The following is a 20,899-nucleotide window of genomic DNA, read 5'->3' as shown; positions in this document are numbered from 1 at the left end:
TGAAAAAGAACTGAGGTTTTTATGATAAGAAAACCCCCTTGATACCTATTTGTACGAGTATATAAAACTATGATAATCTGACAGATCGTATTGGCTTGGAGATAACTCTAAGAGCTTTCTAGAATTTTAAGAACCTTCCCCACAGTGCAGTTTGTGAGGTCGATGCGACATTTGACCTTTGCTTAGAAATATCTATATTCGAAATCTTATACAGAACTCGAGGAACCTTTAATAAGGGTTTTCAGTTGAAGAGTACTTAGTCAATCTCATGCAGAAGTGTTTTTTTTTTCCTTCCGTGAAGTAAACAGACTTCCTGAAGATCACACACAGTTAGCAAAAATTTCAATACACTGAGAGCGGAAACGATTCCATTTAAACAAAAGAACTGTATGATACTATAGGCAGTCTTTCTTTTTTATATTGCGATATAAAATATTGCGATAGATATATTGCGAGTTTACAAATAGATTGAACTGTGGGAAGGTGTAAATAAGACTACCCTGTAGCTGGACTAGTATGGATATCAGCTCTAAATACGTTATTCTTATTATTAGAACTGATTAGTAGTCTGATATTCTCTTGTTTTGGCAGTCCTCTATGAAAAAAAAAAGCATCATTGATCTCAATTTCTCTTCGAGGATAAACACCATTGACCACTTCCTTCAAAAACACAGCGGTTTTTCTGCGTAGTCCTATCTCATCTAGATGATGGTAGCTCTGAAAGTTTCTCTAATCTATATTACAGTTAAAGGCAACATGAGGAATTTTAATTGTAATGTTTTGCGAGTACTATTTTTAAAACGATATCTAATCGTGAACGAGAGAGTACGTACACAAAGCAATCTCTTACAACTCTAAGTCGTGAGCCATTGAAGTCGTGTGAATGTCGGATTACCTTGACAACCACACAGTTTGTTGACACAGTAGGAATAAGACATGTAATATAGTCTTTTGTAATAATGTACTTAATGGAAGCCTGAGCGATCTCATTTAGATATGACGACCTACTGATTAGAGTGTCTGAAGTGGCAGAAAGTAACTGGCAAGGCACAAAAGGTTTCCCATATATCTCGAGAGTAAAGCTGTTTGAAGAATGAGGGGGGTTTCCTTCAAAAGAATCATCGGAATTGTAAATTTTTGTAATAAAGAAATAACTAATAAATACTTAAAACTTTTATGCAAATAAAAATATGAACAGTGATTTGCACGACAAAAAATGAATGGGTAAATCTCACTTGACGTTTTCCAGCTTTTAAATATTAAAAACATGGACGAAGTAATTAATTATCACCGATACATTAAAAATAATGAAAACAGGGAATAATTCTCAGCACCACAAAAGAAACTATTCGTAACATGGCTGTTATCAGCTGCTTATGATAATCACTCACAAATCTAACTAAAATTTCTAATAGAAATCTTAAGATTACTGAATTGTTTTTTTCGCCTTATTTCTTTTAGTATCTGCACTATATTTAATACGCCTTCTTTCTCCGAACCTTGACCTTGATAATAAATGGAAATATCTAAGGTACACTTGGGATTCGCTTGTAATCAAACTCTTGAAATGACTGTTGAACAATTGCGTATGACCTGTTGTTGAACAGTACAAGAACAACGAGCATCGCACTTCTAGAAAAGCGTCCGATATTCATTGATGTAAAGCTACAGCATACTTTGTGCTCTTGAGCTGTAACTGTAGAGGGAAAATCCTAAAATTAAAAAATTGCAAAACCCTACATGGAATAAGATTACTTACCGGCAACAATGTTGATCCCTGGACTCTGATCCACGAGTTTTCTTAGAAATGACTTGACAAATGGGATGACTACTATCTTGTGGGTTTGGCAGCCCTTATGCTGCAGTTTTCTGATCAACTAAATTCTAAATTGTTGTCACTTCGTTGGTATTTTTAACAAACATCTATATACTCGAGTTAAGAAAGATGAACAAGTTTATTGTAGTTACCAGAGATGAATTAGCGTATATCTGTCGTTTCCAAGAAATATTTACACCAATTCGTCCTTGTTTATTTACAATTGTCTGTTCGTGTTCGCACCATCCATTGATAATATAGTGCATCTGTAGATTTTCCATTGTTTAGTGTCGGTTTTCGTGATTCAAGTAATAGACTGTTTTAAAGTATTATTATTTTAAACCATAGGGTAAACTGGCCACTATGCTTATTAAACGCAATTCTCTCCAATAATTTTCTGGATTGTGGTCATTCAAATATGTAAAGCTACTATTGTTAATAAAAAAAGAGGAACAATGAATTACATTATTTAAAACTCGCCATCTATTTACTTATTTACAATACTATCGATTATGATCAGCAATATGCATTAATATTGGTTAATATATCTCGACCTACTGTAGTCATAATATTGCGCCTACTTATCGAATCTGAGATCGATATCCGAAAATAAATGAGATCGATGCATATAATATGAGAGTCAGATATCGACCTGGAGGAACGGAGGAAGTAAATCAATATGAATAATGGAAAACGTAAAGATTCCGATCGGTTTTGAGTTTCCAGAGGAATCGTATTATTTTCCGGTGGTAAACTGATATGGTTGCTCCAAACTCACAATTTTAAACGTAATTTTCTAACACTCTAAGAAACTTCTGCTTACTTGTAACCTCACTATCGTACCTGATTTGGCCAGCTGATGCATACTTCCCTTTGTTCGATATAACAGCTGATAATAATTAAGAGTTCTCCCTATAATTAAAAAAAAATTCAATTACTTTACAATGATATACTACTACTACTACTACTACTACTACTACTATTACTACTACTACTACTACTACTACTACTACTACTACTACTACTACTACTACTACTACTAATAATAATAATAATAATAATAATAATAATAATAATAAATACCAAGAACAACAGGGGAGAATAAGTTAACTCACTCAAAGGATTCTATTTGCTGTGGAATTACTGTTATATGGATTTCAATTACTGTATATTAAAACATTTGATGTCGTACTCAAAGATAGAATCGTTCATAAAACTACTCCATCTGTCTATGCTTCTTCCAGCTATAAATTACTGTAAATTACTGCAGTATTTATAGATTTTTGAATGCGAATCCCACCTGCAGAGTGTTGTAAACCCGTTGAATCTTAACGCCACGGATAAAGAAGGATCCGATAATTCTAAAGTCCTTTTCTAGAGACCAAATATGGTGGTTTTTCAACTGGACCTTCGATACGCGGGTGTTGTTTCACACCAATAGAAACCATTGTCATTAAATGAATGTGTTTATATAGTCAACAACGAATCTTATCGCATTAAACAGAGCCTCAGTAGTTCAATCAGTATAGATGAAGCTCTTTGGTCGGATAGACCTGGGTTCGATTCCCGTCTATGATATGAGGAACCTTAATCTGGTCTCCTTCGACTAAAGGTGAGTTAGTCGGTCTCATAAGGAGGTAGAGGGTTTTTCACCGAGAAACTCGGGTTCTTCGTCCACCAGAACAGATTCTCCCACACGGATTACAGTCATAGGCCTGATTCGTTAGCTATATGCTGTCCAGAGCCTGGATAAGAATGGGAGGATTGAGATAATGCCGTACATGCCTGTAAAAAGGGGGGTTCTCACGACAGTTTTACCATCATACGAAATAAATAAATCTCATTAAATAGAAGGAATTAAATGAGTGGAGATTTGAATTTATCTAAACAACATTCTAAACTGCTTGGATCGTCTTCAACAGTGAAAGTTAGGCCAAATAATGAAAGTGTCTCTAAAGAGTGGCGCTTGTTTGTGACTCTCCCAAAACAAATATAAAAGCAATTTTATTAAATAATAGCAAAGAGAAGGTTTTGATATGTTTTCTCCTAAGAAAAAAGGAATATTTCAAAGCAGTCTCACTGAAGTAAAACTGGAAAGCTTGAAGTAGTTCAAAAATAATGGGAGGTTTTGTGGGGAACAATCATAAAACTGAAAATTAGAAACAAATAATAATAATAATAATTGATAAACTTTTACGCACTGCCACGTGGGGGGGGGAGAAGAATTTTACTGCAGATTTACTTCCTTCATTTAGATCTGGACTGTATTTCAAGAAAATCTTGGTGCACCGAGTAACAAGTAAAGCGAAAAGTTAAACCAAGACAACATTATTATTATTATTATTATTATTATTATTATTATTATTATTATTATTATTATTATTATTATTATTATTATTATGACGTAGTTTTAAAGTTAGGCCATGCAATTGACATTCCCCTACAGCATAATGATATATGCAGACCATAAATCGGTTTCCCAGGAAGAACAGAAAACAAGGCTCGCCACGATCCGCACCAGTCATAGTTCGTCTGACAAGCAAGGCTACAAGAGACAATCTCATAAAAGCCAGCAGACTGAAAAATCCAGTAGGCAAGGATTTAAATGCATCGCAAGACAATACGCCAATATTTATATCTGAGTATTTAACACCTTTCAATCAGAATTTTTCGTACCAAGCAAGAAAAGAAAAAACAGAAAAAAGTATCAATTTTTATGGATCAAAGACGGTAAAATATTCTTGAGAAAGTCACAGGCTTCAAAATCTATAAAAATATTTTACATATATATATGTAAAAAGCTCGGAAGATATAGACAGGTTGCCAGAGTGAAACAAAAGACTCCAACTTAATTCAATAAGAAAATCTCAACACAACAAAAATGAATGTGAACCATCAGATACATATAATTACACCAGAATACATCAATAATTGTACTTTCCAATCACTTGATGCATGGAAACAAAACACAGTACATGCGAGAGGTCTCTCAATCTTGCATATTAACATCAGAAGCATCCGAAAACATTGGTTATTATTACAGGGTTATCTGAGGAATTACACTGATATCATTGATATATTGATTCTGACAGAAGTATCCATAACTAATGACGAAGCGACTGCTTTCCAAATTCCAGGCTTCCAACAACATAGAACATGCCGCAACAACTTATGTAACTCTGAACAATATAATTGTAAATTATTATTATGATTGTTATATATATATATATATATACTGTTATCATCATCATTACTATTTAAATCTCATTATATGTAGCACAAAGTGCTGAACCTTGTAAAATAATATACTGAATAGATGATCTTTGTACATATGTAAATATTTGAAAGAACAATAAAAAAAATAATAAAAAATATTATTATTATTATGGGCAACTCCAAAGAGTCGACAGCCTCATCAAGGGAGGCCCCTAACGTAATGTTAAGAACAACTAATCGGCATTCACACAGTATCTATCATAACTCGCCTTGAACTCATTCACAGTCATGGCACCCACAACAGACTCTGGCAGCTTATTCCATTCATTCACCACTCTTCAAGTAAAAACCTAGCTCTAACACCCTTGCTAACCACACTCTTGCCCAGCTTCCATGTATGGCCCCTAGTCCTCCCACCTCCAGTCCTATTCTCAAAAATATCTTCTGAATTAATCTTATAGAAACTCCTTCAGTAATTTGAATGTCTCAATCATATCACCCCTTTTCCGCCTATCAACCAATTTCTCTAACCCACAAATCTTCAACCTGTTCTCATAAGGTTCATTCCATAGACCTGCTATCATCTTGATATGCTTGATGGGGAGGAGATGGATCCTCTCTACCTCCTCCCCATTAAGAAGAAAGCCTGGCACCCAAATCTGGGCACAGTAGTCAAGATGAGGTCTTATCAAGACTCGATGAAGAGGAACAATAACCTGTTTGTCTCTGCTTGTTAAAGTATTTTTCAGCAACCAAGTGATTTGATGAGCTGATTTAGACACTTTTGCGATGTTCCCCCCACCCCTAAACGTCAACTCCTTATCCACCAACACTCCCAAATCCCTGGCCTCGTCAATCTCCTGGAGTACGGTTCCACCAATGTGATATACTGCTGCTAATTTTTCACCCCAAAATCCATGACCTTATACTTTGCGACATTAAATTGACTTCCATTCTCCTTGGTCCAGTCCTCCAAACTATCCAAATCATCTTGCAAAATTTTGACATCCTGTGCATTCACTATTGCTCTACCCAACTTTGCATCATCAGCAAACAAATGAACACTTCCTCTCAGATCCTTTCCTATATCGTTAATGAACAAATTTAAAAAGTAGTGGTCCAAGAACAGAACCCTGAGGCTCACCACTAGTCACTTATGTGACTAGTGGTGTGGCCGTCTGTTGGACTCTACTCCTTAATAAACCACACTCTGATATCTCTCCATCAACCACACTCCTATCCATCTCATCAACCCTATATCCATCCCCATATGCTGCAGTTTACCGATTAGAATTCCATGTGGTATCCTGTCAAAGTCCTTAGCAAGGTCCAGTAGAATCCCTGTAAACCCATTACCCTTATCTAGTTTAGCAGTCACTGGGTTATAAAACGTGAGCAAGTTACTGAGGCATGATCTACCCTTCACAAAACCATGTTGTCCCCCATACAATATCCCATTTTCATCTATCCAATCCTGTATTCTTTTCTTGACTAATTTCTCTAAGACCTTGACAACGATTCCTGATATGCTGATCGTCTGTAATTTATATCAGCAGTCTTGGAACCTCCTTTATGCAGTGGAACCATTTTCCCCTCTTCCCCCCCCTCGGGACTAACCCAGACCCGAGGCTCAAATTAAACAAAATGGTCAAGGGCACTGACAATTTTTTAGTCGCTTAACGTACGAGCTGGTATACCATCCAATCCCACAGATGTTTTGACATTGAGATTTTGTAATAGACTATTCACCTCCACTTCATTCACCACAATTCCCGTATGAGCTATTGGTTCATTCATTCCTGCAATGTCACTATTTGGATGATATACCATTGATGATGGCATGGCATTGATTATAATTTTATTTTACTGATGATAGCATAGTCAGATTCACGTCACACTCTAATGCATCAATGATATTAGACAAAATGGAACATTGGTATTATGGGAAACTGCTGTTTATTTTTTCACAAAAAAAATATGCGGAGGTGCGTACAAGAGGAAAGAAAGAACTTATAAATTAGCTCTAAACATTAATTTGATATTTATATATATACAAGCATCTGGTTTTGAATTTAGCTGTTTATATTATTTTTTATAAAATACGACATTTTTCCCTAATTGACAATTATTATAATTATCTTTAAATAATTGAAGTGTTTTGGCATACTAATAATAAAAGATCCATGATGTGCTGGGAAACAATTTCAATTTAAATGTCTCGCCATATTTATATTCTCAGCACTGCAATATAGGCAATCTACCTGGTTTGATCCTAGATGCAAAAATCTTTGTTCGTTGGTCTGATAGTAAGAACAGGGGTTCAGTGTACTTATTTATAATGAACCCCTATTAAATAGGCAAATAGGGAACAGCAATCGAACTCATTGATAAAATTGACGAAGTTTCGCTATAAGGAATAAAACTGACACCTAGTTAAAGAGAACTACTTCGAAATGATGTTAAAATTAACAATATCAATAAAGTAGGTTATTACAACAATAAATGATGATCCATTTTAACCATGGAATTAACGACATTTATTCCCTTTATATAAATTGAAATAAATTAGTACTGAATTGAGATTTACGTAGTTTAAAAGTAACTTTAAATTTAACAAATTTCAATTCAGCACTCCGAAATCTGCAATGTCAGGATACAATAATTTTCATCAGTTGCTGCTATTAAATATTTCGACCAGTATTCCTTGCTTTGCATGGTTTTTCCTCTTGGGATTGTTCCATAACAAAAATCAAATACAGCAAAGGTACGGGTTGAAAACTTCTTCAATCGCACACATCAGATTTCTCTTAATCCAGACTGACTTCAAACGCTGGAAGGGGCGTATTATTAAGAATACTGTTTGATCATCGATTTATGGAGTAAAGTGGGACAAAGTACAATTATTTTCCTATCTAAATCTTAACAAAGATATTTAATCCAAATCGTGAGGTCAATACATGAACTTAATGTTTTGAAACCTTGGAGGATCTCTTAAGTCTCCAAAGCTTCAGAGGATTTCCTAACTGACTAATTGGTATCTTGTTATGGATTTTGCATTTTATTTAACAATAAATTACAGTAAAGAAGGTGTTCGGATCGCGAACGAAGTATAATCATAGTAATTTTCCATATTCGGAACCTATATTTCATGAGACCTCAGAAATATCAATTTGTTTGACTCGGATTGGTATCGATGGTACCATAATTTGTTAATAGCTATTAGTAAAGGTTATCCAGACTTTTGAATAGGATATAGATCTTTTTTCGTATATTTTCAGTTACGGAGTGAGCATGTGAAAAGATGCGACGTTATACATAAAGCTATGATTTTCTGCAATGGTTTCTATTTGCGCAAGGAACTATTAAGTAGCGATGCACGCTAATGACTGAAAATATTGAGCGGACTGTATCATACCTGAATGCGTTTATTGTTGGACACAAACACCAGGTTACACAACGCATAATGCCTCTCTCTGATAATCCATTAGATTCAGGTTCTGCATAGTACCAGATTCGAGTAAAATTGAAATGTGCAGCTGCAGAGAAATGATTAGATATTTTATTAATATGACAGAATAATATCACACTCGAAGGAAAACGTTACTCTGCACAAAAACGAAAAGAGGCTGTACGCAGTAGAAACGAAATGAAAAAAAAAATCAGCACAAGTTGTTGAATTTATTCCGGAAAACAGAAAAGTGACTAGCAAATGTCCTCTGAGATTGAACGTTAGCTAGAAAATAGCAAAGATTGTGATACAGTCTGGAATACTGTACGGTTTGTTCCGGTTGAGCACCAAGTAATTTGCAAACCTCTCAAAATACAAAACACCCCTGATGGCTTCGCTTTAAACCATATAACTGGACGTGACTTCGATGGGCGTATCGAGAAAGTAAATTTTAGTAAATTCAACAGCTTTATCCTTAAAACAGAAATCATCACTGCTGGAATGGGAACCAGCCATTCCAAGTTCTTATGCAGGAGAAATGTCGACTGTATTTTAGTGTAATTGACTTGGAGTTTGTGAATAGCGAGGCGATTGTCAATGCGTCCTTGAACTACGCAACGTTATGAATTTTAGGTGATATGAAAAAGTATGTCCTAAACGCCACATAGCACACCCATCACGCAGCTCTGAAGATACAAGAAAAGCTTGCTGAATTTGAGATCAAATACGAACATCCCATCCACACTGACACGATTTGACTATTCTAGATTACCATATGTTTCACCCTTTTACGAAGCATTTTGGTGGCTGCAGATTGGAAAGATATTTCATTTCTACGAAATGTTCTACATTGACTCTCAGCTGTCTCCAAAATTCAATAGCCCTTCCAGAAACTCGGAATATTTATTTTGAAACGCAAACATGGAGTCTCGTGTATTCTCGTAATATATTGGCTTCGTAGTCTTAGCTAATTTGGCTGTAATTACATGCAACCTAAATCAACTCAATTTCTAAGTTTTCTAAGTTGGCATTGTAGATAAAAGAGCCAACAGATGTATATAGAATTTTAAATTTAGTTTTCTTTCAAAACAAACCTCTTTTATGTGCCATAGAATGTGTACTCTTACTTTGCCATCACTTGTCACAATGCCGTAAGTCATTCAATTCCAGGAACATAACTGATAACGGAAACCAGAAATATCTTGAAGCGAACCACTTTATGAATCAACATTGGTCACACTTAAGACTATTGTGGAAGCAGAGGCAATTGTCGAACGTCTGCCTGATGGTTGCCAGTCCACCATGTTTTCTTGTAGTTTCCCCATGAAAATACTTCATGGGAAACCATCCAGGTTTGGTGATGAATTTTGAATGACCAATCACTTTAAATGAAAACACTTTTTTGTTGTTAATAATGATCTATATACTTTGAACGCCTAACAGTATTAAATTCTGCATAAATACTTGTAAATGTTTGAGTATGAAGTGAATGCCCATATATTATCCTTTTTACTTTTATGACACTATTTACAGCTTGTTATGCAACAGCATTAAAGTTTCCCCGTATCATAGCGTTTATATGAGGATACTATTGATATCAGGATTAGACTTGCATTCACTTAAAATATATTGGAATGGAGACGATGAAAAGACAGATCTCTAACGATATATGACCACGATAAGAACATCGCATTAAATGGGAGGTCACCTTATGCTTATCGAAGATACTGAAAACACTGCAGATGTTTTTCTTTTAAATAGGGAATGCGAATGTTCCCCGTAGTAGCATTTGTGACTCATCCAAATGAAAACGAATTGAATGTTTGTGGAAATAAGTAATCGAGTATAGTTTATCTAGTAATTCATTTTAAAATTAAAGTTTTTGTTTTTTCATTGATGCAATGTGTCATCTTCTTGATAAAGTGTTTCTTGAGATTTCTAATTCCAGAATAGGCATGATACAGTTTCAACATATTATGGTATATCGCTCATGTGAGAAAACCAAATTGGTGTACTTTTTTTTTAATAACGTGCAACACACACACTCTCTCTCTCTCTCTCTACTTATGTCGACTTACTGTGAAAAATGGTCTTCTCATCGTTCCAGACTAAGTGAGTTCACAGACCACGAAACAACAAAAGTGATTTCATTATTAAGAATAGTTTCAGATGCAAACTATTCACCTTTTAAATTGCTGTCCATTTAAAATGTAACGGAATCTTTAAACTTGCACAATCAAACATTAAAATAGTAGGAATTTGAAAAGTTTAAATTTGAACAACTTCCGGGATTTTGTGTTGCGCACCGAGCTCAGTTTCTGAGAATCACGTAGAGATTATTTCCGTGGTATGCGAATGAGAGCCCGCTTGAACTGTACACACACCTTGACTTCATTCTCTATTGCTTCCAATGATATTCTCTCCAACCAATGCATTTATATCACTTGTAAATCGAGTTTTTGCTGGTGGCTCTTTACCATAAGCCATACGAAATCTCCTTTGCGTTGTTATCACTGACTTGGTTTTGTGAAACAACAACAAATCCTTAAGTCACTGTCGAAATCGGGTGCCCTTTTTTAAGGGAAGAGAAAATTGCGGATACTGTCATTTTTTTTTTAAATTCCAAATTGATAGTTTATAGAAATATTCATTAATATATGTCATTGATATAGATGTGATATATCTATAGATAGATATTATCTACGTAATTAATATATGTAATGGAATATCAGTTACCATTATGTCTTAGTTTTATTGATTACGAGAAAGCTTTTGATTCATTAAAACGTGTGCAATACTTAAAACATTACGAAACCAACAAGTGGAGGAGCCATGCATCAGGACCATCAAATCAGATACACCAATGCTACAGCAGCAATTCATTTTAATGGAAGTATCTCTACTGTGCAAATGCAGAGAGGTATAAGATAGGGTGACACAATATCTCAAAAATTATTCAAAGCGTGCCTAGAAGAAATATTAAAAGTTCTTGATTGGGAAGAAAAAGGTCTGAAGATAAATGAAAGTTATTTAAGCTATTTATGCTTTGCAGATAATATATAATTATTTACTTTAACTGCGCATGAATTACAAACTCATATCGATGAACTTCAAATTGCTAGCAAAAACAACTGGCCTAAAGATAAACCTAAAGAAAACCCAAGTTATGTCCAACAGCTATGCCCAACCAGAAATAACAAAAATCAATAATGATGAAAATAAACAAGTAGATCATTACATATACTTAGGACAACAGATATCAATGGAACAAAATATCATGGAAGAAATTAAAAGAAGCACGATGCTTGGGCGGAAATCATTTGGAAAATTACATTCAATATTCAAAAGCCAACTACCATTATGCGTGAAGAGAAAAGTGTTTCACCGATATATTATTTCTATATTAACATATGGCTGTGAAACATGGGCACTAAAGGCAAAGGAAATTTAAAAAAATTAAGACAATTTAGTATGGAAAGAAGTATGCTTAGTGTCATAAGACTGGATCACAAAAGGAATACATAGATAAGAAATCAAACCAAAATCTCTGAAGTCATAGGAAGAGGGAAACATCTGTAGTGACAATGGGCTGGGCATATTGCTTAAAGACAAGATCAGCGATGGACAAAAGAAGTACTGGATTCAACGAAAGGAAAAATGACCAAGACGTCGACCTAAATCCTGGTGAATTGATATCCTCAGATTTGCAGGAGTGACATGGGAAAGGAGAGCCATGGACAGACAGTTTTGGAGTAATCTTGGAAAGGTCTTCATCGCAATGGATTGACAATGGCTGCTGCTGATGATGATGATGACGATGACGATATATGGAATTGATAATTAAGTTGTTTAATAGTTATGTCTAGTTTACTTATTGCAAATATCGCTTGCAATATCGTGTGAAAACCATATGTAAAAAAGAATCCACTATCGTTGGTGTTTAACAAATTATCCAGTCCATGATGTGAGAAACCTTCTTCTTCTGGTCTCTTTCGACTAAAAAACCGTGTACCTTCGTATCGTATGAGACGAGCTGAAGGCGAGTTAGCCGGTCTCATACGGAGGTAGAAGGATTTTTCACACGGCAACGTGGATTTTTCGTCCCTCAGGCAAACCGGTCACGTGAACGCACGCGCGCACACACACACATATTTATAGTTTTAAAATACATACTTAATCCCTCATTAAGAGGGCTCACCTGTCCTAAGGGATGGGAGAGGAAAGAGGGGAAAACCCTCATACGAATAAATAAACTAACAGACTTATTTATTCAGTGATTGGCATCTTATCATTCGCAACCCTCATAAGTGAATAGAAAATCCTCGACACCGCTAGGTAAAAAAGGAGAGAAAGAATAATAAATATATTTATTTATTTATTTATTCTTTCCCTCCTCTTTTATCTAGCGGTGTCGAGGATTGTAGGAATTATTTATTAGAGGTTGGAAACAATCAAGCATCTACTGGAAGATTTCTGTTCATATTTGATACAATAGTTGATGCTGATAGTACAAACCTCACTGTTTTCTTAATTTTACACGTGCAATTAAACTTTTGATTATCGATGTAAATGTCGACAGGATACATGCTAAAATAGATAAGATTCTGCTAAATAATAACTATAAGAGCTTATATTCGGGCAATAGGGATCAGAGAAGAAAAGTGGAAGCTACAACCTGCATCACTTTACATGAAGATAAACTTCTTGAATGGCAAGAAATTTCGAATAGAAGGATGTGGGCAGATTTCAAAACGAGCAATTGTGATAATGAGGAGACTTCTTTGCGCTTGTAGTCCTAAAGAAGGTTCTACTAAGAATGGAATGGAGAAATGACGTGTTTCCGTCAGCAGAAAAGATAGATGACATAACAAAGAACGAAATTCTGTTCCCTGTTTCAGTATCGTATGAAATACAAAAGAGCACAAGAGACAAATAAATATTAGACGTTCACAACGTTTTTCAGAAAATTCGGAGCAAAGAGTAAAACTGATTATAATGGTAAATACCGGTTCGAATTTTGTCTGGGACATGAACTAAATACCATGTTTCAAAATAACGACTTACCAAAATTCAGAGAGAATACACAAGAAATAAGAAAAGCCTTATTGACAATGAATAGTAATATTTCTATGCTGATTAAGAATATAAGAATATACAGGAGATTTGAAATAGGATAACGTGAATATTATATCGAAAGCAAAAATAAGTAGGTCGATTGGCTTTCAGACGTCAAATGCACATTCCAATATACCAATATTACAGAATAAAAAAAAATACACCATTCCAAAAAAGGTTGCCTTCCATCATCAAGGCATGTGGCTGAACTTCGCAATAAGAGAAAAATTCGAAATTCTTGGTGGTCTCAATAAGTTAAACAAGAATTTCAATAGAAGAAAGCTTATCGAAAGTTCTTAGCAAGTACGTCCGAAGGTGCCCCTGCTGAATTACTCGCCAGAAAAAATATAAGAAACTGAAGCTTTCTTATTTTTCCCACCAAGTAACTTTTACATATTTATAGAAATAAGTCTTGCATAAAGCTCATTGACTCATTGGAAGACTTTTTAAAAGATAGAAGATAAATGTCAGAAGGAGATAAAATATTCTGGAAGTTATCGAAAAAGCTTAGAAAGAATTAATAATAGGACAGGAAACGATTAGAAAACACTTAATAATCTAACGGAGTTTTATTCTCAAAGAGAGTAGACAGAGCTCGTTTAGTATTAAATAACTTTAAAAAATCGGCAAATAGCTAGTTTTCACCCTTAGCCATCACTAACAGCAGAGTTCATTTCTATCGATGAATTTCTCGTCATCGAGGCGATTACGTCAGACAACTACCGCCATCTCGTGACCTGTAAACCCAACACCCGTATCTTTGTCCGAAATATTGTGCTTTCTTTCAGTTTTGAGGAGATGTGAGGATAAAAACCAAAGTTTCTGTGCGAAAAAAAAACAATTTTTTCGGAGATCAACGAACTCCTAAATCGGATTTAGAAACACGTCGAGTGTAGCTGTTCTAATCTACAAGAATGAACCGTTAATAGTCTAGAATTATTGTTCTAGTGACAAGACTGAAGTAGAAAAATTTATCAGAAACCTAAAATGTGGAAAGATGGAGTAGCTGATTGATCAGAAACAAAGTTTGCGCCAACTTTTGTTTGCTTACACTTGGATAAAGGATTAACCCACGAATATAACTTCTTAGCTTCTTTAATTTATAGTATAACCAAGTGGAAAAATTTCCAAGAGAGTAATACACATCTTATATGTAAGTTATAATGTGGTTGTTACAGTTGAAGGATGCTGTAAGATGCTGTGATATAAAATCATACTCAGTTCATAATCTACATACATCACATTATGAATCAAAGCGCCACTAAACTATGTATTAAAATTCAAGATATTGAATTCACGTGTTTGTTTTATACAGATGGTTTTATACTACTAAATAAATCTGGTACCAATCTTCGATACTCTTTAACTAAATTGCATAACTAAATGCGCAATAAAAAGACAAAAATTGTGAAAATAGTAGGAAGATGAAAAACCAACTCCATTCTCAATAGAGGAGGACCTATAGAAAACAATTAAAATTCTTCTGCAATTTAGAAATAGAGTAGTTGATCAAAAATTAGAGAATATAAACATGTGATTTATGAAAAAAAAAATGAGGAAAACAAGCATATGGCAAAATCATATGAAAAATTGATTTATGATGGCTTGAGGTTGTTAGCATTTAAGTATGTTTATGCAGGACTAATCGTAGATGGTCTGTTCTTTTAAACAGAATGGAAGAGGAAAACGTAAAACAGTTGTTCTATACCCAAAAAAGATCCACACCAAGATCCAGGTGGATTGAAGCAGTCAGAAGTTTAAAATAGCAAAATATCAAATGTTGAAGTCCTGACAGATAACAGACTAATTTGGATAAAACTGTCTATATACATACATCCATTGTGGGTATACATACTAATAAGTCGTGGGTTAGAAACCAACTGAGGTCACTAGGTGGTTCTTATGAAAGCTTTAGATTGAGATTAATTTCATATTTAAAGACACAACTTTGCTTAATGGAGGGCTCGTGTGTCTAGAGGAAGGTCTAAATTTGATTTCCGGATTATACAATCCTCAACCCAACCATTGTACTAATTTTCAAAAGGTTTGCAATCATTTGTGGGTGGACAGGATTGGATTTATAAAATTTACGAACAGTTCCAGGTGCGACTCTCCAATAGCGATTAAAATCCTCCTTAACCTTCAGAATTAACTCTTTGGGAAATGAACTCCACACGGTATGGAAAGCATTACATATAATTTCTGACCTATCGCTGCGGATGGGATCACATCTACGGTTGCCTTGTTGCCCAGTCAGATGAAATCTGAGAATGGTTAGCATACTCGCTCTCCGAAAGAGGGACTGCGGATTCGAATCTCGCAATGAACAATGGATGTTTGTGATTGTATTTAGGTGGGGATAAATTTCATTGTCCGATGTGAGACAGCTACCCCGCGTATTGGAGGCCTAAAGTGGTTTGAATAAAGTTTTTAAAGTTCCATGTTTAGTCACTAAAGCAGAGTTTCCGGATTGTATAAAAAGTAAATAAAAATGCAAAACAAATACAATTTAAAAAAATTTAAAACTGTCTTAACCCATCCGCGGTACTACTGTACTGTAAGGTTATAACCTTTCATGAGTTGGAGTCATAAAACAGTTGATATCCATCTTGTGACATTGCTCATTGTCCTGTTGAAATTCACTGTTATTTATCAAATGAATAAATTTTGATTGGGTAGAAATGCATCTGATGGCAAAAATGTTCAGAATGTGGCAGGCACAGTTGATTCATCGAAGAGAGAGAAAATATAACGTCCAGAGAACATCTTCTTCGGGCTATCATACGAGTACCATATGATCAGAGATTCATGGAACCAGGCGATACTCTTCATACTTTTTTATTTCCAAGCATCAGTGTTATTATCGTAATCCTGTGGCCCTCTCTAGAAGGTTGCAGCTAATTACAAAGGAGTTAATGACGTAAGGTGATTTCTCGTTGCCTTCTTTGGCGTAAGTGTTTATGACATGCGTTCATGAGGGTGGATTTTTTGTTCTGTGGGACGAAATACCCGAGTTTTCTGGCGAAAAAAAAAAAAACATTTCCGTATGAGACCGGCTCACTCACCTTTAGTCGAAAGAGACCAGAAAAAGGTTCATCACGTCTTGGACGGGAATCGAATCCGAGTCTTTCAGATCAAAGGGCTTCGTCTATACCGACTAAGCTACGGAAGCTCCAGTATTCCTACACACATCGTAATAACAGATGCTTGTTTAGATGATATCTGCAACTTTGTGAGTTAGTTTGTTTTGAGCTATCAAACGATTGCTATATTTCCTTTAAATTTGACCCATTGTTCCCTTCGACTAGACAGCATTTCTTGAAGTTATTATCATGATTTTTCACTGCTATTAATCTCATGTCCCAGGAATACCGCTGGCTAGATGTTTGGGTCGTTTTACCATTCTCTGTAAATTCTAGACACTGTTGCTTGAACATCGCCAAGGTGACATTTGACATCTACTATCATTTCAATGTCAAAAGTAATTTAAGGTGCGCTCTTGGTACATTATTACTTTCAATAAGACATAATTAATGCTCTATCGCTTTGAAAATGTATAAGTAATTCTCCTTACTTGGATTATATCTGCCTACCTGCTTTCTATAGCCCCTAGAATGGGCAAATAATAATTTTTATGAAATGGAGGACTACAAAGGCAATGAATACATAACAGTTCATTATATTTAATAAATATGATGTGCATGTAATATATAATATGGTGTGATTATTCCTTATTAGTAAATTTTTCTTTCAGCTGAAATAGGGAAAAATGAACAGTAGAATGTTTAGTTTAAGTTTATTTCTTCTCAATAAGTAAATCCCAACCATAATATTTTAATTGGACCCAACTATTGCGTAGACATAGTTTTTTTTTAATTTTTAGAATCTGCTTTGTAACATATTATTCAGATAATTTCTATAATTGGTGACATCTTTAAAAAAATATCCTCTCCACTGAATGGAAAATATTTCAGGACGATTTAATTTTCATATTGTAATTTCTTCAACTTCTTTTCCGAAGCTTGCATTAAAATTATCGAAATAAGTTGAAAACTCAAAAACCACTCTTAACAGATAAAAGTTGTCATAAGCAATCAAAGAGCCTTAAATGCTAAAAATCAAAACTAAGACAATTAATAAAATAAGTCAATAATTACCTTTGCATCAGGCAGCTTAATTTTTGTTTTCAACATTCAAAATGCAAGTACACACGCATGATAAGAGCGCCACCTATTCCTTCAGTTGCCTTAGTAAGAACAGCTATCCCTGCGTCTATATGCATCCAAATAACTTCCCTTCAATTAACACGTATTGAACATTGATCTTAAGACAACAGAGTCCAACCAACATTGACGGACAAAAGCGAGTCCTTCTCTCGCTCGCGCGCAAACATCACACGCGCACATAAACAGATGCATGCATGAATTTCCATCATATCCTGTACATCGCTCCACTAATCGATAAGGTTTCCATGAAGGGGGGGGGGAGTGCATTCAAACTCACGCGCACACAGTTACAGAAACGATTATGAGATTTTTCCTTGGTGATATTTAAGGAGACACAACCTGCTGTATTTCGGAAACACTTAACATATTTTACGAAAGGAGGTTGTGTAGTGATCACCTCACTGAAGACGTCACCAAGCAATCGCAGTGTGTTTGGACCAAAGCCAGAAGCAACAGTTATCTTCGCATTTTTTCCCTTTCGCTCTCTCTCTCTCTCTCTCTCTCTCTCTCTCTCCATTTATCTGTCTATCTCTCTTCCTCTCGTGCGAGTCGCTTGGGGTCCACTTGTCGCTTTCAGATGAAGCCATTCTCGGAGTTGAGTTCGACAATGGAAGGTTAATAGAGGAACAACCCCCCCCCCCCTAAACAACTGAACACTGAATTAAAATCAGATCCCCCGATGAGAGTGGAAACTAAACACGATTAAGATAGAAAAAAAAAAAAAAAAACAGAAGGGCGGAGTGGGGGGAAAGAGGAGGAGATCCTCGAATAGATGGCGCTGCGGTACTCCTTGGTATTTCTCTCTGGAGTCGAATCCCTATTAGTTGTGATTCAAGAAGGGGATGCGTCAAGCCCCTGCGCAGTAAATTCGATCGATCAGTGTTTGCTGTAGCGAGAGAGGCTTCGCCCGCGCTGACGGTATGTGTGTGGGTAGCTACAGCAGCTCGGACGAAGGAGGCTACAATTCGGCCGAGAGCGTTCACTGATTCTGGGAGGGGATCGATTGGTCTTTCTGGCTGATAGGAGTTTATAGGCCACTGAACCTTTCTTCCATCGGTAAGGGAGTTTTGAGGAGAACGTAGTTTTGTGAGCTGACCACTTGGAAAACCACCCTTGTGTTGTACGAAGAAGACAAACTGGCGGACCAGCGTTCATCGTGGTGGCGGCCACGAGCTGTTACGATCTGGAGGTGTAGACCGTCTACAGCCGATCTGTGTCGCTCCAGCAGGTTGACTGTTCACCAAGGTGGGCTATGGTAAATGGCGGGAGGGGAGGACGTTCGCGCCTCGCTGATGCTAAGTGTCCTGGTGGCTCTCGCCCCTCTCCTGTGTCATCAAGCCTTTGCTCTCTCACATCCAGGGTAAGTCGTATTTTTTTTTATTTCATCAAGCGCTTACACCCTTCCCTTTTAGCAGTTTCGTAAGTGTAGCCATGTTTCTGCGCGAACTGCTTAGAAACAGGTGGTTATCTTGCTGCAGCGTCGTTGGCTCACCCGTAGGTAACAATAATGGATGCTAAAATAGGCTATCCACTTCATCATACCCGCCTATTCTCATTTAGTTAAATGAATTTCTGGGAACCTTAAAAGAATTGTTACCACCTGTTTGTATTTCTAATTGAGGCGTACCAGGATTACATATGTGAACATTGCCTACTTTGCATTAGTGTGTATTCTTCTACGATTGGCGGTTATGTGACATATGATAGCATGTTTCCATTGATTTTGTTGACTCCATGCATTATTCCGACCTTTTGAGTCGGTATTAGTATTTTTATTTTCTTATTTATGTGATAATTTATTTAATTAGTTAAAAGTAATTAATAAAAATTCCTTTTAAAATTAAGTCAAACCGCAATTGTTAATGCAAATAAGCATATCCTCTCCTTTCTTCTCTCCAGCTTTTGCATTTATATCTGTAACTTAAATGTTTGACAAGGAATCCATGCTGCATTTTTTCCGGATATTACGAAGCTTACATCAAGCAATGCCGTAACAATAATAACATGTTTTCATTTGTGTGTGTGTGTGTGTGTGTGTGTGTGTGTGTGTGTGTGTGTGTGTGTGTGTGTGTGTGTGTGTGTGTGTGTGTGTGTGTGTGTGTGTGTGTGTGTGTGTGTGTGTGTGTGTGTTAATATCTCAGATTTGGTTAATACCAATAAATGATAACTATAGATCATATTTCTGAATGACTAAATAATCAGAATTATGATTCAAGTATATAACAAAAAATGACATAAATTAATAATATATGGAAAGTGAAAAACAATATTTTTCCAAGATCGAAATGTCAGTTGCAATAAATACCGTGAAGTATCGTATTTCACAAAGCAATAGAAACATTTTAAATACACGTTCAATCAACTATACTTTCTTAAATATACTTTGAATATATTTTCATAACCGCATTACATAGAAGCTATTTATTGCTTGCGTGAATTTTTGTTGCATTGTTTTCAAAAAAGGCGTGCTTGTCAATATTTATTTTTTTAAATAAGAACTAAATATTTAACACTAAGTGGTGTATTATTAAAATTTCAATTAAATAAAATAAGCAATTAAAATAAAGTAAATTTTTACAGAAATTTTTATTAATATAATAATTATTTCAGAGTTTTATTTAATAATTACATAATAAAATTCAATTAAAGCAATTAGGAATAATGATTATATCTTATCTTCGTAGGTTTGATTTATAAATTCAAACTAAACTTAAACTGATTCCATCGCATTGATTGAACTAAATTTTAAAATCATATCCTGTTGTTTACGAAATTTTATTTGTAAATGAAATCATTATAAAATACATGTTTGTAAGTTTGAAAACACGTTAGCTGGAAGGTGAGACATAAATTTATTTATTTATTTATTTTTAACAGGAATGAAAAGGTCAACATAACCACTATACTAAATGGTTTCTTTGACAAAGGTTATGACAAGCGTGTTCGCCCTAACTATGGAGGTAAGGATTCACTTTTATTGTTAAATTCTAGTAGATTGGACATGCTGGGAAAGAATTACTAACTGCAGATATTTCCTTAAGGGATGTAAAACTGGTTACTGTATACAAATGGCACATA

At 35.3% G+C, this 20,899-nt stretch overlaps 1 protein-coding gene across 1 annotated transcript in view; it reads left to right on the top strand.

Annotated features, from left to right (window-relative positions):
- Positions 1 to 19,104: 19,104 nt before the first annotated feature.
- The window catches only part of LOC150107419 (gamma-aminobutyric acid receptor subunit beta-like), a 415,258-nt gene continuing 413,463 nt past the window's right edge, over positions 19,105 to 20,899 (top strand). Inside the window, exons 1-2 of the mRNA XM_090391284.1 lie at positions 19,105 to 19,181; positions 20,699 to 20,781. Of these exons, the coding sequence (XP_090247410.1) occupies positions 19,114 to 19,181; positions 20,699 to 20,781 (151 nt within the window). The 5' untranslated portion in view covers positions 19,105 to 19,113. The remainder of the gene's footprint in view (positions 19,182 to 20,698; positions 20,782 to 20,899) is intronic.

The sequence above is a fragment of the Typopeltis vanoorti genome, chromosome 4 (assembly GCF_054136105.1).
Source record: "Typopeltis vanoorti isolate ZY-2024b chromosome 4, IOZ_Tvanoo_1.0, whole genome shotgun sequence".
Lineage (NCBI taxonomy): Eukaryota > Metazoa > Arthropoda > Arachnida > Uropygi > Thelyphonidae > Typopeltis > Typopeltis vanoorti.
Note: the sequence above shows the minus strand (reverse complement) of the source record. Positions and strands in the feature narration are given on the sequence as shown.